Source organism: Nothoprocta perdicaria, unplaced genomic scaffold, assembly GCF_003342845.1.
Source record: "Nothoprocta perdicaria isolate Ctin4 unplaced genomic scaffold, notPer1 scaffold_76, whole genome shotgun sequence".
Lineage (NCBI taxonomy): Eukaryota > Metazoa > Chordata > Aves > Tinamiformes > Tinamidae > Nothoprocta > Nothoprocta perdicaria.
In genome coordinates this window covers 1,366,677-1,384,284 of record NW_020456043.1, presented here as the reverse complement: position 1 = coordinate 1,384,284, position 17,608 = coordinate 1,366,677, and the positions used below count along the sequence as shown (strand labels likewise).

Sequence of the window (17,608 nt, the reverse complement as noted above, 5' to 3'; positions counted from 1 at the left end):
GGAACTTCAGGAGAAAGTGCAAACTGGTGTGAAATGTGGCAAGTCAGTAATAAGAAACTGGTGCAAAGGGGCAAACTCCAAAGGGGAAGAAATTGGTGTAAAAGGGCAAACTCCAAAGGGGARGAAACTCCTTACAAAACAAGTGATGCAGTTCAAGGATAGATTTGTAAAGGACAATAAAGCAAAGATGAGGACTGTTGGCTTCATTTGTACAAGAACATGTCAATACACAACACACAGCCTGGGATGGGATGGGTGACCCTCCAGCACCCAGCAGTCCCAGACAGCATCACTAATGGTGAGCAGATGACTGTCACAAAGACAGATGAGGGGCCAGGAGGAAACCCAGCTGTGTGAGCAGCCAGGGGGGCTGTTTGTCTTAATGACACTACACAAAAAGCATCTGAGGGTATCTAGACCCTGCTCGACTCTACTCGTTTTCCAGGTCGCTACATACATTCAAGGACAAGGAATTGAATTAAGCAAGCCACGAAAGCACCAGCAGGCAGTTCTCTGAACTGCACTTCCTACAGACTAAGCAAACACCTCATTGAAGTTGTCCTGGGTCAAATCTTCCTGCTTCGCATCCCGTTAGYTTTTAAACACACATCAAACACWTTGTGTTGCTGAAAGGACAGCAGGSCATTTCAAATGCAAAGTCTGGTATCAAAGCAAGATGAAAGCTCCTGTAAAACACAGTATTTGTTCCAAATTTCCAGGGTACAGCCATCTACCTCCCTTTTTAATGCGTGTATAACAACCAAACCATTCCAAGGTGGACAGCAAAGCTTGCCCATGGGAGCAGCACTAGTGCCAGCCTCCTGAAGCTTCTAATGTACCTTCAACACCAAGGCCACAGTCACCACGTCACCAATCCTGGGATTTTTGTTTCCTGTCCTCAGCTGAGGGGAACAGTACTAAATAACCCCCGGCATCCTCTTGCATTCCAGCTGTGGCACGAGTAATCCATGAATATCTCCTACTAATCTGCTGAGGCTATGGCAATATTTGAACTTGGTCTTTACATCTCTTGCATGATGACTGCAAATATTACTTCTGCACTAAAGGCACTTTCTGCAAACGCATCTATCAATAATTTACCTCCAGGCTGACTCCAGCTCTGCAAGTATAATGCAGATCAGTAAAACAGCACTTAACAATATAACGAAGGTGGCAATACTAAATTTATTATGCATCAATTAGCCTTTTTAATCTCTGAGACAGCCATTAATTTTTAAAGAAATACTAAGCTACACCAACAGGTCTGTGAAACGAAGTCCACCACTGAAGACACTGGCATCCAAGGTGACGTTCCCCTAAAAGGAAGGAAGGAAGGAAGCAGGGAAGGAATTAAAGTACGAAATGTCTCTTCACACAGCATGCGTGCCTCAAAGCATCAGCTTAGTGCCTCTCCTCATCTTCTGTGCAATGCCACACGTGTGCAGGGGGATTCTCAGGTTCACTCATGAGGGATCACTGTGCAGAGGAGGGTCTGCACTGCCCAGGTCACCTGCAGCGACGCAGAAATTGCCCTGTTGAATCTCCCTCCGTTGGCTTCATTCTCGTGCAGAGYGAACCCCGAGGACACCCTGTCCCCACGTCCACGGCATCGCACTGCATTATTAAYATCTGGCTCGTATCACACAGCATGTCAAAAGGCAGAGGCACCTTTTGGAGATTCTCCTACCACACTGAGGGAGGAAATCCTTGATATCAGAGTGGGGCTTGTCCAGCAGGCTCCTGCTCGTTACTTCTACCTGTGAATAAAAGCCTTATAAGAAGAAGAATGCATATAAAAATATTGCTAAGTGTTGTCGGGTGAACAGTGGCTTTACCCTTCTCTGGGGTGAACTGTTCCTYGTTGCTTAATTTATATCACAGCAAAGTTTAAATAGCTCCCTTGGAGTTATGTGCAGATTTCTGGATGAAGAGCATTAGGATGCCAACAATCTAAATAAAGAGCCGGGCTGGCACGTCCCAGCAGCAGGCAGGAATCCTGRAATACTAATGCCGAGGAACGAGTGACCGATGAATCCCTGAGGACAAGGATCATTTCTGAGCTAGGAGGAATATGGTGAACAAAGAGCCATAGCACAGCTTCACGGTGAACATTTTTCCAGGAGAAAGCTCCTCTTGATGTTGCTGTGTTATCTGTGCAAAGCTAGTCATATCAAATAAAAAGAGCTAAATAGGAATAAAAAAAAAAAAAAAGGAAAAAAGAAAAAGACTCCTTTCTATAGCTAGAAAGGCAAAATAAGATGTGAAAATATCCTGAGACTAGCTAATGATTTAGAGCCTTGCAGATCTCTTACTAAAATGTGCAGAAGTCACATCCCTGGAACACAGTTGCAGAACAATCTCTGTAATTGAAGGAACAGCAAGAACACCTGTATCCAAAGCCCTTTGACTGACAGTGAAAAAGACTATCTATTCCTAAGAAATCTATTCTTGAAGGTTTTAACATTTCAGTTGTAATAGCACTTTAACATCTGGACTCTTTGTGGGACAAATACTGGCGATTCAAACTGTACATCCTTATTTTCAGAAAGTTGCAAGATTTATCACAGCAGTTTGAATAAGGTGAAGCAGCGACCAACTTTTAARTACCATTGCAAACCTTTCAATAAAACCCACTCAGTTCAGTGAGGAAAATAACTTGGTCTTTTATAATCAGATTTAAGCACAGCCACAGCACTCTTGTTTTGTCGTTTATCACGTCTGTGGGATAGTGATATACCTGCACAACTACAATTCAGCTGAGCAGTGAATTCAATTTCTCATGCGTTGTTGGCCAGCAGACCTGAACTTTACTCGCTAACCCATTTCCCATAAGACTACCGCCGTCATGCCAAGCCTCTAATGCAGTTTAAAAATCTATTTTATTGCTGTCAGAGTTGTTTTCTCTGCTTTGTGCTGGTCTGAGCTCTGCAACGGCAGAGAAACCTGATGCAGAACTGAGAAGGCAGGGGGGAAATAATGAGCTTGGCATTGCTGAGCATCAGGAGGGGCAGGGCTCCCAGCACACCTATTTCTGGCTTACAGGGCTCCTAATGATTTCATCATCGTTGCTGCTATCGGCAAGAGTCGTATTATTAGGCAGTTCAGGTTTTAAAATGATGTTATTTAGACAAACCTAATTTTAATGCAAGCTAGCATCAAATCTTCAGGTAAGCTTTGAAATTTCCATTTTCCCCTGGTAAGCTCAACCATGCACACTGAAAACAAAAGCCCCTACGATTGCCATTGCTCCATCCATAACATAGTCAATACAGAAAAGCCTAGTATACCTAGACAGACTAACCTGAAAACACCCCTGAAAGAGTCTTCATGGAGTGGACTACAAAAGGGAYACCTTTGGGGTGCTGTACAGCTTTTACACGGTGCTTATCATTCATTTAAGGCCTATTTAGGGCCATTAAGCCCTCAATAAGGTCCTTTTGATTAAAAGGTCCCTTTGATTGATAGGGCCACACTGCAGCTACACAGAAATACTTAGACTGATAGACGCAAAAAAGAAGGGAACTTGGCCAACTATCAACCCTTGCCCAGCAGACAGGTCTCCGAGGTTGTGGTGTTCCTGCAAAGCAAGGGGACAAAGCAAGGGGACAAAGCAAGGGGACAAAGCAAGGGGACAAAGCAAGGGGACAAAGCAAGGGGACAAAGCAAGGGGACAAAGCAAGGGGACCCACATGCACTGCAGATGGCCCGGATAAGTTTACTCATGCTGTTCTCCCATCTGATTTCAGATGCAGCAGAAATGAAATAACAATAATTCATGGATTCTACGAGAGAGAGATCTCAGTCCTGAGGATTCCCATTGCTTAGGACTGGCAGATATGTGAACATCTCCCTTCCTGAGCCAGTTAGAGAGACCCCTTTCAGAGACCCATTTATGCTATACGTTAATTACACTGACTATACATTTTACTATCTCTCTTCCTCTCCTCTTTAGAATTATTTGATTACTTCAAGTGCAATTTTAGGCTCTTCATTTTCATAATCTCTCTAAAATATATACTTAAGTTGGAGTCCCTGAACAGTTAGGATCTGCCAGGGATTTCCAGGCATTTTACACATGTAAAATCCTTGCTGACTGGTCCCGTTTCAAATCCCAAGATGCACACTACCAAATCCAGGTTATAAATACTTAAACATCACTTGAAAATGAAGTTTCTTATCCCTAGCACGCTATGTGCAGTCAAGGTTTTGGGAGGTGAGGGTTAGCAGAATATAACAAAATGCCACTTTTTATTGACATTGGTATTTTATTGTTAATGACACCCTACCCCATTTAATCTAAAAAACAAAACAAAACCCTATTAACTCTCTGATCCTTCAATACCTAAGACAAACAGCACTTTTTCTATATTAAAAGCTAAGCAGAAGGAGAGAGGCTTGAGTAACACAATTTCTACAGATGAAATCTGCCTCATAATAACTGACCATCCCATAACTAAGTAGTTTTATAACTCTTTGCTTGACCATGTCAAGAACCAATCTATTCTAATTCTTAGAAAAAGATAAGTTTGAAACAAGGAGAACAAATTATTTTAATGCACAAAAGACACAAACATATTTGCTGCTCGTGGATAAAYATAAATCTGACCCTGCATGTTGCATTTAAAGAACCATCTGGCCCTTTCATTTTAATCCSTTTGCTTGTCCCCATCTTCCTCATCGCAGAAGGCTCCAAGATCCCTGAAAGCAGAATCACCCTGAATTTTGTTTGCTTTGCTATGTCCACCTAGACATAGGTGGCAAAGCAATCAAAAAGAAACAAATGCAATCAAGAGAAAACAAAAAAAAAAMCCCTTTTGATTCCAATCCCAGATGCTGCTCATTCCAGCCTCTCTCCATCCTGCTCCAGTAAAAGTTACATGAAAAGCAGACTTACTTCATCTCTGTAAAGAGGACTCGTATAATACATAATATCCATCGCGCTGCTGTTCAGCATATCCCTTAAACCTCGCACTTTATCTGGAGTAATGGAGTCAACGGTGTCTAAAAGAAAAGAGACTTGAGTTACACGTGCAGGAGAAGAGAAAAATTCAAGTGACAATCATAGTCAGAAAATGGCATCAAATCTCTGGGGGAAGTTTTGCAGCCTGTGGCTCATTGAAGAGCAAGGGGACTAAATAACGTACCTCCATCTAGGGTAAGTTTTGATCTCCATTCAACGGGAAGAAACTCAACATGAGTTGCAAGATTGGAAAAATACTTTTCTTCTATTTTCCTTGCAGTATCTCGCATCCTAAGAAAAAAAGGAAAAGAACATGTTCCTGTTAAACATACTATTCATGTTCTACCAAAGAAAAGCAAGGTCTCCAGGAACAGCACAYTTCACACATTGCCACTTTCAAGTATGGTGACCCTGGTTCATTAAATATGCAATTATATACTTCATTATTTCTAAGTATGCAACCTCAAACTTCTGTTATAAAGTACTCCTYATACAACAGAAAATTGTGCATGTTCAAGAGAGGGAGATTTCCCAAACTTTAAATGTATTATATTATTAAACAACCTAAGCTCAATGAGAAATGACTAACTCTGGTGAGTCAGAGGTATGATGGGATCTCAACTTCGAGTTTTACCATTTTGCCTTGAAATCCTGAGCCCACTGAGAGTAAAATATCCTCACATGCTGCCAAACACATACAGCAGTCAAACTGAGAAAGTAGTGTTTTTTTCCTTTGGAAATGGAAATTTCCAAACTGGAAATGAAAGAGGTTACCCTAGACTCCAACCACACCTGAGACAGCGTTGGAGCAGCTGCTCCATTTGGCCAGCAAGACACCTGAACCACAACACAACGTCAAGCACGATGCAGAGCTCCAGGACAGACCACCCTGTCCAAGCCCTGCTTGACCTTCACTCCACGTCTGATTCTTTGCAATAAACCATCCGACTCACCACGAGAGCAAGTACCAGTATCTGGCCAAGCTGCTCTCAAYCGTGGCTGCCATAGGAAGGGACAAAACAGATAAAAATCGAAGCACTGACAAACGGTGTTCTTAATTTCCCAGTGTAGCTATTATTCTGTTTGGACACAGACCTAGACCAGGATTTATGCTGTGCATAAAAGCTGAAATCAGATACATCCAGAGGAATAAAGGCGGACCTGAAATTCAGCTGTTACCAGCAGCTTGCAAAGGCTGAGAGGGAGATTTCATGGTGTATGGGGCAAAATTGTTGGTTGTTTTAATACAGCACCATCAATTTTATAGTGAGAATGAAAAATACTGCTCTGAGGAAGGAACAGGAAGGTCAATACCTCCTTCCTTTATACAATTCTTTATTCAAGGATAATCCATTCTTCTTTTTGTAACTATGTCTTCCACAGGAGAAGTACATTACGATATTAAAGAGCAGATATATGATGTTTAATACATGAAACAGGCAGTGAGAACATGCTTTTCCACAAAGGACATCTACATTTTTTGAAGGAGAAAAAGAAAGGAAGAGGAGAGTATCCTTTTGCACATTTTGATTTAAAAGTTACTGATGGCTTGACCAAGGAGTCAAGAAATGCAACAAAGATATTAAAAACATCTTTGTTTTTAGAGCTGGTTTTGATTGCATTCCTAATCTCTGGGCTTATACGACAGCAAATGTTTAAGAAACACAGCAGGAATCCTTCCCATGATGAGAAAAATCAGCAAGAGGATCTGCTTAAATCAGAGCTGATGAAGCGTTCTGTTGCTTAGGGCTAACATAAGCCCTTTAAATATCTTTTGCATTTCATATGATAAACATAGATCTTGGTTTCATTCAGCAAACAAGTAAGAAAAAAAAAATAAATATAGAGGTCATGATATATGTGAAATGTAATGAAGAAACAAACCTCCCCTAAAGGTGTGGGGGCCAAAAAGCCAGGAGAGCAGTGCTGCCTTGCTCCAAACACACTGTTTTTAGCAGTCTTACCAAGGGCAAATCCAACTGTCCCCAAGTCTGTGGCTTGAGCAGTGACTAGTGCAGGCTTGGAAASGGAAATCCTACCATTTCCTTCAGGATAGATCTGGAAGAGATGGAGACTGAGCATCTAAAGAGATATATTTCAAACTCAGACCAAAGTAATGCTGTAATTGCCGAGCGGTGTGGCCATGCTCACAGGCAAAACCTCTTGGAGGACGGATACCTGCTGCAGCCACACACGCCTCTTCTGCTGCTAACGCTGCTTTTGCTGCCTTCTTCTTCTTTTTTCTTTTCTCCAGTTCAATATTTTCAGCTGGTTCTTTACATGGCCAATCTCTCTGGTCTCTGTCTGAATTAATACCAATTGAAGCAATAAATYCCCATCTAAACAGACAAAGAATTCTTCTCCTTTCAAAAATACAGATGTTGAAATCTTGACCCCAGAGCAGCAATTAAATAGATCTACACATTAAACCATGTGGTAAAAACTCAAATTTATGATTTTTTTAATAAAAAACAATTCAGACAGCCATATTGCACACCTTAAAGCATTCTGATTTTTTTCTACTTATCTGCAAGAATTAATGATCTAAAAATAGATGCTTTGAGACTCACCATAAATGTGTTTTGCTGCCCTTCTCTGACTCTACCAATGAATTAATAACACCTTATTTTCTCAGGTATGCCTGTCTTCTTGGGCAGGCATATTCCAGAGATATATTTAAAATTATCACTGTCATTTTTTCAATCCGACACTRCTAAGTTTATTCTCACGTAGCATTCACAAATATTATATCAAAAAAATGAGCAGCTACAAGCAAAGTAGCTTCAATTAATTCAGGAAGGATATCAAATCACCTTGACAGCCAGTAACAAGGAAAACTGTCTGAAGGCTTGAGGACATTATGCTCTTTTTATTCACAACTCATCTTTGCAGACTCCCTTCAGTCTGAGCTAATCCACAGCCAAGAGAACATAAATGAATGGTCTTGAATTAAAAAAAAAAAGGAAAAAAGAAAGACCATTACATCAGCCAACTTTCCAGCCTGAACTCTTGATTTAGGAGTGAGGGCAATGGGATGAATGGCCCTACTTACAAGGCACAAGATGTTCTTCAGCAGTTTCCTTTTTGTCTCCTCGTGGTGAAGAAAATCATGCTCTGAATCAGTGAACTCATTTTCACAAGTGGAAATAGTCCCTAATGATTAGATCCCAACATCTTGGCTATGTGGGAACACCTGGCAAACAGCACAAGTAGATGCAACCTTTCTTAGCTATCCATAAAATTCCTGTTCTGTCACAAAAAAATGAGAATTAACTTCCATAAAGAGGTGGGAAGTCTGACAAAACTGCCCTTTTTGCAAAATCTTCACTAAAAGAAGCCAACTTAATGAGTGCATAAACACTCACTCTCCCAGAAACTCAGACCACGAGACGATCAGAAATAATAGTCCCAGTGGAAGAGGACACAGAACCGAAGCTCTCTGAGAATCCAAGTGTTTTACAGATAGAAACACTTTCAAGAGGAGACAAAGATCTGAACGAAGCTAGACCCAGTCCCTGGGCGCTCACACGTCTGCAGAGCTGTAGGGTATGTGTGTCCTCTGCAGGCTCCCCTACATATGCGCTATATACACTTCTACATGTTGTGCTATGTTTTTAGGTCAAGACGTGAGTGAGGGTTTTGCCAGCTCTCAGACCGTTGCATTTCTCCCCAGATTGAACAAGAAATTCAGGAATCTTGTTAATGTATGGCTTAATTCTTGCTGCTGCTGACCCAGACTCTTGGCTGCTGCCACATCTTTGAGGACTTTCTCAAGACCCTGTGTGCCAAAAGTGCTGCTGCAGTCAGCAGTCCTACCAAGCAAAGCAAAGCTGTTACTGCCACTGCCTGCAAAGCTGCATGGATTGAGGTCTCCTGTACTTTGGTTACACACGGTGCTCCTAGAGTGGTGTCACCTTTCTGGGTTTCTCACTTGCTGCCTCTTTGAGAAAATAAAGCACAGGTTATGGGGAAAACTCAGGGCTGCTTGCAGGAGCTCAGCTGCACAGGCAGCTCCGTGTGGCCGTGAGGAAGAACTTGTTTGGTGTGAGGGTGCCCGAGCCCTGGCCCAGGCTGCCCAGGGAGGCTGCGGAGGCTCCTGCTCTGCAGATCTTCCCAAGGCGCCGGGATGCGCCCGGGTGCCCCGTGCTCTGGGTGTCCCTGCTGGAGCAGGGGCTGCGCTGGGGGATCCCTAGGGATCCCTTCCAACCTTAATGATTCTGYGATCTCAGAAAGGCAGCATTGAGCCTTARTACCGGCAGATTTCAAAGAGCAACTGCAGGACACGTGAATCATCCTCTGCCTACCTCCCAATGAGCAAATGAACTTAAACCTCTCAGTTATTTGGCTATAGGATTCCAGAAACAAGGCCTTGGAGACCCAGCCACTCCAAACACGGAGCAGCTGAGATGTGTGGTGTGGAGATGGACTCGCCRAGAAGCCGAAGCTGCACTTGGGAATACAGGGAATGGGCCGAGTCAGAGCAAGCGTGAGCCTGCGGCCTCATCCCTTCATCCTGTGCACTCAAAATAACTACCAAAAACAGCAGKGAAGGACGGCTGATACTCACTCACAGCATTAATTCAGAGAGGGTTTTTTTTTCCATCTTGGCTTAATTGGCTCAGAGGAAGGGTTGGTTTTGCACGGTGCCTCCATGCATGAGACTGGTCTCACACTGACTTGCTGTCTCTGAAAGAGAGATGCAGTCCTTCTCCTCCATGAAGAAGTCTCCTTTGGTGACCACCACTCCCAAGGGCAAAGGCAAGTCTGAGTATTTGGAAAAAAAATTGTCCTGGGAAATGGAGGGGCTTCATTTCCCCCTTCCCAGCGCTGCTTTCCAACAGCGGCAACGTTGTCCTTCAGCGAGGCTGGATTTGGCAGCAAAGCTGGTGAGGGACCTTCAAGGGCTGGGGAGAAGAGGGGAAGAACAACACAGATGGGCCTATGTCCTACACAGGCTCTTATCAACTTGGTCCAAGCTGTGATGATGTGCTGGATATCTAATAAATGCACCGAGCTCTTACAAGACTGTTTAATGCTCTGGGAGGGAAAACAAATACCCATGCTGTGCATATTGTGATAAGTGGAATTAACTAAAATATAGTCGTCAAGAGGCTTTACTCTAATAAACTGTCACTTTTGCCTATCAGAAGATAAATTCCGCATTTATCTTCAAGGCGAGTTCGAGCTGAACGTGTTAAAATATTTTTTCCCATTTGGTTATCTCATGTCAGAAGATCATGACATTACCACTAGCACYGAAGAATGAAAAACTTAGTGCAACGTAAGCACGTGAATGGAAAATAAACAAAGCTACCAAATATCTGAAGGGCTGAAAATTAAAAGGAGAACAAAGGGAGAAAGAAAACCAATGGAAATCTTGATTTAAGACCCCAGCAGCACATATTTAATACTCCGAGAAGCCTCAGAGTGCTCCGAACTCCACAAGGGTTAGCACACAGGTGAAGATTTACCAAAATAGCTCTTCCAAAATAACTATTATAATGTCAATCCACAGCTAAAACGCTTTCCAGTGSGGTGAAAATGCAGTGAAAATGTAATTGATGATTATGGACGTCAAGACAAGGTGCTTGTGTGGACAGCAGTTTCTGGGCTACATAAGGCAACAAAAGGCAAATGTAATTCCCAAAGCAAGACCGACGACGCAGAGAGAGGCAGAGAGATGCCAGCTCTGCAACAAGAACAGTCAAGAAGTGTGACAGCATTAGGCAAAGGCACAGAAATATACAGAACACACAATTCAGTTTTCCAAAACAGAGCCTAATACAATTGTCAAGATCGGTCTAAGGAAAAAAACAGGATATTTTTGAAGAAAATTGGCAACATGGATAGTAACATTCCTAAACTGTATTCTGTATGCCTGTGAACCACAACTCCAGCACACGTGGTTCCAGCAGAAGTACAGCTTCAACAAAAGAAGAAATGAGACCTCAGTGAAAAAATATTCCACCCAACACTACAAAAAAAATGGATCAAAAGGATATTCAAAAAGGTTTTTTAAAGTCAGCACTGTATCAGAAATTGGGCAATGCCGTAATGTYCCAGTTTATGGCACAAATACAGCACACGATTCCATAACCAATTCTCTCTCGTGCCACCAAAATAGCTCACAGAGCTCCACGCTGCTCACGTTGGGTCTGCTGAATAGCTGTCCTAGCCCGGAGAGGTACTGTCCCCTTGCAGATTAGTTCTGCTGTTAATATCAGTGTTGACAGGAGCAGCCTGTTGTACCAGCTGCCATGCTACATTTAGATAATAAATGTGTTTAAATATACCGTGAAGAAACAAAATCATGTCACGACTTCCAAAGACCTGCTCATTCAAACACCAATAAATGCATCTTTTCTGTTTGCCTACTCAYAGGACACCCTGCAACCAACGTATCCCACCACATTAATGACTGGATCAAACCCCATTTCTTAATGAAATTAATGCATGAAATTTTAAATTACCTTGGATGGAGAGTTCTGTTTTTCCCCCTTTGTGCCCAACAGGATCTGGCTAATGATGCGAATGCATCATGTGAGTTACATTAATTGCTTCTAGAGGCATCGAATTTGCTCTGCTGGGGCCTCACCTGGCTCCAGCAGCAAACACTGCTCCATGCCTGGGTTATAAGCTGCATTTAGGCACTTCCTTTCTTTTTTCCTGCTTCAAAGCCCACTTGTGCAAGTGCAGCTACCATTTTGTGGTACAAATTGAAGTGTAGGTGACACACAGGTTGAAATAAATGCAAAAGCTTTATGGGAGGGTAGGTGGGACCCAAGAGAAGCAGCATTATGTGCACATGGCAAAGGCAACGTGTGCAAGAGGGTGTTTTGGAGAAGGGAGGAAAAGGCATCCAAGCAAATACTCCCTTCCACAGATCCCACATCTCTCCAAGCACCATACCAAAACGAAAAAAAATGCAAGGTGTTGAGAAGTTTGTGTCTCCTTTCCTCCCACCACACTGCGAGGATAAGTTTTACAGCAGGTTCTGGAAATTACACCCCCTACTTTGTTATCAAGGACACCACATGGACCTTCCCCTCCCACGTATGAATCAACAACCCCATGTATAATAAACTGTACGATATGAGGCTCAGTTAAGATGCTGAGGATCTTCTATAGGCCTAGGAGGAGGGACACTGGAAGAGTCCATGGGGTGTTGTGTTTGGCAGCTAGACTACACATGCCCTCCTGCAGCCTTCCCTGTCTTCCTTGTGTTCCCTCTCCACCTGCATCCCAAATCCCACAGAGGGCAGGTCACGCTCTCCAGAAGAACCTGGGGCCTAAGCCAGAGCAACATTATTTCCTAGGAACGCACACACTGTCTAACCTAGAGCTCCCACACTGGCACRTACATATCAACAATGATATCAAAAATGCAAAATCCTTCAAAGCTACATGCAACCCAAGGGAGCTGTGAGCTCTGAGGGCTCACAGGAGCTTATTAAATGTTTGAAGGCACCCAGATATTGGGGATGGAGGAAAGCAGGAGTGGTGGCACAGACGGGCAGAYCTGTAGCTTAACCGACAGGCTCAGCACAGCTGAAACCACAGGTTTCCTAGTAACGTAGGTGCATTAAAAATGAAACACTGCTGTGTGCTCTCAGCTTCTACTTTGAAGCATGAAAGGTCCAGCCATTCTCACTTATCCGTCTTAAGCTTTTTCAAAGGGCAAAATCTGACATCCTGTGTCTCTGATGCAAACGAATGYAAGCTGCCTGTCCCCTCCATCACGTGCACATGCAACACACACATACACGATGGMAGTGCTAACACAAAGTGCTGCACAGTGCTGTGAACACAGCCTGTGAAAACTGCCACCGGGCCTGCCTGGCAGACGCTGCTTCTGAGACTGCTGGGCTCCAGGGGATGGGAGCAGATGSGATATTCCTAGGTCAGATGGGATCTTCCTCACTGATAATTTTTAAGCTATTAAAAGGGGATTTCAATCTAAGATGATATTCTAATTTGCAGATTTTGTACAGAATATTTTACAGAATTTATGCCAATAATGAGCATTTATGCTAATGTGCAGTACTGCTCTGATATTTCTTGAAAGGCATCTGAGACCAGGATGAGATTAACTGGAGCACTGGAAGTCTTGTTTTCTCTAAGAGGAATTTCATATATTGCATTGCCAGGTAAAGTGGGACTTCTGATGGAAAAGACACCTGCATCCTAAGCTGAGATTAATCCACACACTACACCCCTGCAGGCAGTTTCAGTGYGAATGGAGTAGGGATAAAGTCAAAGAGCACCTTAGCAATTCCAAGGGGGGAATTTTGTTTCTGGCATTTGTTAAAACAGCCACTCACAATGGGGGTCTATTTGCATATGCAAAGTAATTGATGTGTCTCCTATGAAACCCCAAATCTYGGGTGCATTTTGGTGAATAGTTGCAGATTTTAATCCGGATCTTTCTCTTTGCTTTTACTCGCTTGCTCTTAAACAACACAAGTGGAAGAGCAGTGATTCACCAGAACAAGGGGAGTAGGGAGTAGCAGGTTGTTTGAGAAGACAAATGATGCTGTAGTGAAATCAAGAGGTCTCCATCATCCCGGAGAGCACTAGAGTGGAACAATGAGCCAAACGAACACGGGAGCCTCCTGACACGATGGGACAGCCCACGGCTACGGCACCACTGCCACCGACATGAGCACCAACCTACACTGCGGTTCTGCACGTAAAGGGAGGCCCACWGAGCTCTTATCCTGAAATCAGCAATCCAGCTCAAACACTTCCATAAGGATCCCTGGTTATGGTACCATTTCCCTTGCCTGCAATGGAAATAAAGCAGTGCAACTGTGTAACACACAGGCTAAACCACCTGCACAATATACCCTTTCACAATATTAAGTGTGTTAATGCAATTAACACATTTGTAGCCTCTTTTTTTCAGCTAATGGAGCATTCCTTAACACCACCTCAACCCCCAGGGCTGTTGTCAAGACTTGTGTTTTCTTCTAATGCTCAACAGAAATACTTTCAGGGCGAGGATTTACTTTTTATCAGGCATCTGTGCAGGGAAATCAGTGTATAGACCTACAGCAATAGCWTGCAACTAATGTTATTGCAAAAATAACTTTGCACTGAGACTATAAATATTCACCTAGCTCCTCATTTTCCCTCCCTTATGATGACGTACTTCACTTGTCCACTCTTCTGACATGCAGCAGGAAGAGTGGAGATACCCCTGGATTTGGGCTAAATGCAGATCTGTCCCCATTCAGTAGTCACTAATCAAAGGTGCTATAAATTCATTGACTTCTTCCCTAAAAGTCAGAAGTGCCGGTCATGAAAATAGAATATATCTTTGCTCTTCTGGCTTGCAACTGCCCTCTCTAGGTCTATACATTCAAATCAGCACAGAAAATAGTGTACCCACTAATGACTTTGAGGTGGAGAGAGAGAGAGTTAAAACCGAAGGGTTTGTAGTCACTGATAACATCAGCCTTACACTCAGAATTGCTACTGCAAMTATTGTGAAGCACTCACATAGCTGTATTCTTGATGATCCTTCCTTGGTCCATTTTCTGCCCAATACCGTGCACAACAAACACAATGTGACTAGTCTGTGGTGGCTTGTCTTCTAACGTGGCTTCTTCCACATAGCCTCTGTGTAGCCTTGTCCCACTGCTTGACGCTGCAGGAAGAATATTATTCTAGATCAGTTACATTCAACGAAGTGCGATGCTCTATATACGTTAACTGACCAGTGATTTGTCTCAGATCAATGCATTAAAGTATTCTGAAAATAACATTACATATAAATAACGTGTATTTTTCAATGTCTGCAGTTTTAAAGTTCTGAAAGATTTGAGCAATTGGGTGATATTAATTGTATTGGCCAATTAATTATAGGCCATTTCCGCTGTGACAACTAATTTCACAGTTGTTTTGAAAGAGAAAACAACAACAAAAACCAACCACTTTTTAGAAAACAGTTGGTTAATTGTCTATCTGCTTATGTAGCACAACTAGGTACCCTTCTGTGTGCCTCCAAACATCCTTACCTCTCTACCTTTCTTCCAGAGTATTAAGCAATTATTGAAATATTTTTGTCCCAAAATTGCTAGGCTGGGCATTCTCTCCGRGCCCATTAAGACAGCTGGTGGAAAAGCTTCACAGTTTTTCACTTTTACAAGGAATATTTCATTTTGCTTCACGTAGATCCAGCTCCACGTTTCCCCACTCAGTCTCCATGTCAGCAGCCAAGCCAAGAGTCAGTCACCCAAGGCAACTAGAGCTACTAACTCTCCACCCTGCTGCTGGCTTAGGAAAGCCACTGGCAAAGTGTGTCTCCATCCCCCTCTAGTGACAGACCAACAGAGAAGGCAACAGCCTTGCACAAGGGCTCCCTGTGCAAAGGGGAGAAAGAAGCAACCCAGCAACCCCCTCAGATGGCCATGTAGAGGAGGACAGCACCTCTCCCCATGATAAAAGCTAAATCAACTGATCTGTTTTTTTTTTAAAGTAGTAGGAAAACAAAGAATGAGCATTGAGCATATGAGATGTGCAAATCAACATTTAAAAACTGCAGAATTAAGGTCACTTTTGCAACACGAGCTCTTGCCATGGTCAACACAAGCATTAGGATGATGCCTGTACCTACACGATCACATGGCAGTTTTTATAAATGACAGATTTAGCTTGTCAAGTGAGCTGCTATTTGGGATACTTCTCTCCTGATTTTTTAAAATGCATCTTGCGTATTAGTTACCACACACTGTACAAATCACATTCAGGATAGAGTACTTCATTTCTCCTGGAATTTTGAGCAATAGCACTGAGTTATATTAATTCTTGCCAAATATTAATTAAATATCTGCCCATTAGCCATGAGGGGTATGAGGGCATTAATTACAGAGGCTTGGAAATGAGAGCCAAACCTGCATCTTGTCTATTCAGATAAGAAGAACAAAACAGGAGGAATTTGCTTGAATTCTTAATGCAGACGTCCAGCAGAGAGGACAAGTTTCAGTGTTAGGTCCACTGACTCTGGAGCTGGTAGTTTTGAGCTTAAATGAGAAGGATTCTTATGAAAAAGAGTTTCCCCTCCCCTAATACACTGGCCTTTCAGATGAACAGTAAAAAAGCAGGAGCTGGAGAGAGGGAAGGTATGATCATGTATTTAAGGAATGAGGCACAATATGCAAGTACACAAGGGCAAAGTTACACTGGCAGAAAGAACCATAATTTTTTATATTAGAGCTGCTAGATTTTGCAACTCTAATATTTTAATATACTTATTATGTATATAGCTATTGCATCCAAAATAATAATAAAACAAGTAATGAAAATACATCGTAGCTATTCATGTCTAGATGCAAGCACCTACAATAATGTAAAGCACCGAATATAATCCTCTGCAACACTGCAATGACAAAAATGGGCTCAGCACATATCCGAACTCCATCTTCTCTTCCTAGCGTTAAAGCAAAAAACTGTTAAAAAAACAGTATTTCCAATATTGTTTACAAACTCTGAGCAAAATTACCTTTGGAAAACCCCAACTTTTGTGTGACAGTTCTTGCAATTTTAGATGTTGTTGCGTCGCTGTACAGATACACTTCATCCACACTGTGCCAGTCCACATGGTTGCGGCTCAACTTTAAACTATGAATAGCTGCAGCAAAAGGGAACAACATTTAATTTAGATGGGTAAGAGGAAAAAAGGTCTTTTTAGGCAGAGAGTGAAAAGGGAAATTCACACAGAGTAAAGCTAGAGCTCTATTATATCTAAATCTGCATTACTTCTTACCTTGAAAAGATTTTGAATTTAAGATTAATCAGAACATGAAGAAGTTTGAAGGTCACCCCTGAGGACATTTCACATCCTCCTCCCACTCCCATTCCTTCTTTGGGGATAGTGACCTTCCAAAATCTACTTTTTAGCCAAAAAACAAAATACAGGGGGAGCAAGGGAATGAATCCCAAAAGACTGCAGGTTGCTGGGATGACCAGGCGGCTGTCACATGTGTGTCACTTGCTAGCAAAGGGCAACTGCATTCCTATTTTCTTCCTCCTGTATCTGTACAACGAGATCCCTGCTTTGGCTGCGCCTGCAGCCCTCTGCAGTTACACAAATAGATGCTTTCAGAGCTCCATTACTAGAAGGCTCTGCTGGACCTTTTATCTTTTCAGAAACGTCCAGGAGTTGGAAACGCAGCTCTGTGAACAAGCCTCTGAATGAGGATTTTCTGGCACAGAACAGAATCTGGGTCTTTCAAAAGCCACTAAGAGCTCTAGTGCCTTTGTGCACTTAGTGTCTTTTCCAGATTTGGAACGGACTGAACTCCGGGACCAAACTCATGCTGCACGGCTCGACTGTCAGGATTAAGCACGGCAGGCACGTTATGATGCAGGTTGGACTCTCTGCTCTAAGCTTCGGGCTTGCATGGGCAGCACAGTATTGCAGCTCTACTCCCTAGTAATTTATATTTCACCAAGGTTTGGAAATCTGTTGCTTTAGCCTCAACTAACATGACAGATGAAACATTTAGAAGAGCTGTAAATTAGCAGTGGTTGCAATGTGGCAAAGGTGTTATTTAGCTGTGTCAGCAGGTCATGGTAATAAGCCTGCAGTCATAGAAAGGGCTTGGAACCACATCTTTTTTTTTTTTTTTTTTTTTTTTTTTTTTT

The 17,608-nt window shown here is 42.6% G+C and overlaps 1 protein-coding gene across 1 annotated transcript in view; it reads right to left on the bottom strand.

Moving 5' to 3' along the window:
• The window catches only part of DDHD1 (DDHD domain containing 1), a gene marked incomplete at its 5' end in the record, with an annotated part of 59,060 nt that overhangs the window by 16,716 nt on the left and 24,736 nt on the right, over positions 1 to 17,608 (bottom strand). Inside the window, 4 exons of the mRNA XM_026051511.1 lie at positions 4,895 to 5,001; positions 5,145 to 5,251; positions 14,462 to 14,609; positions 16,464 to 16,592. Of these exons, the coding sequence (XP_025907296.1) occupies positions 4,895 to 5,001; positions 5,145 to 5,251; positions 14,462 to 14,609; positions 16,464 to 16,592 (491 nt within the window). The remainder of the gene's footprint in view (positions 1 to 4,894; positions 5,002 to 5,144; positions 5,252 to 14,461; positions 14,610 to 16,463; positions 16,593 to 17,608) is intronic.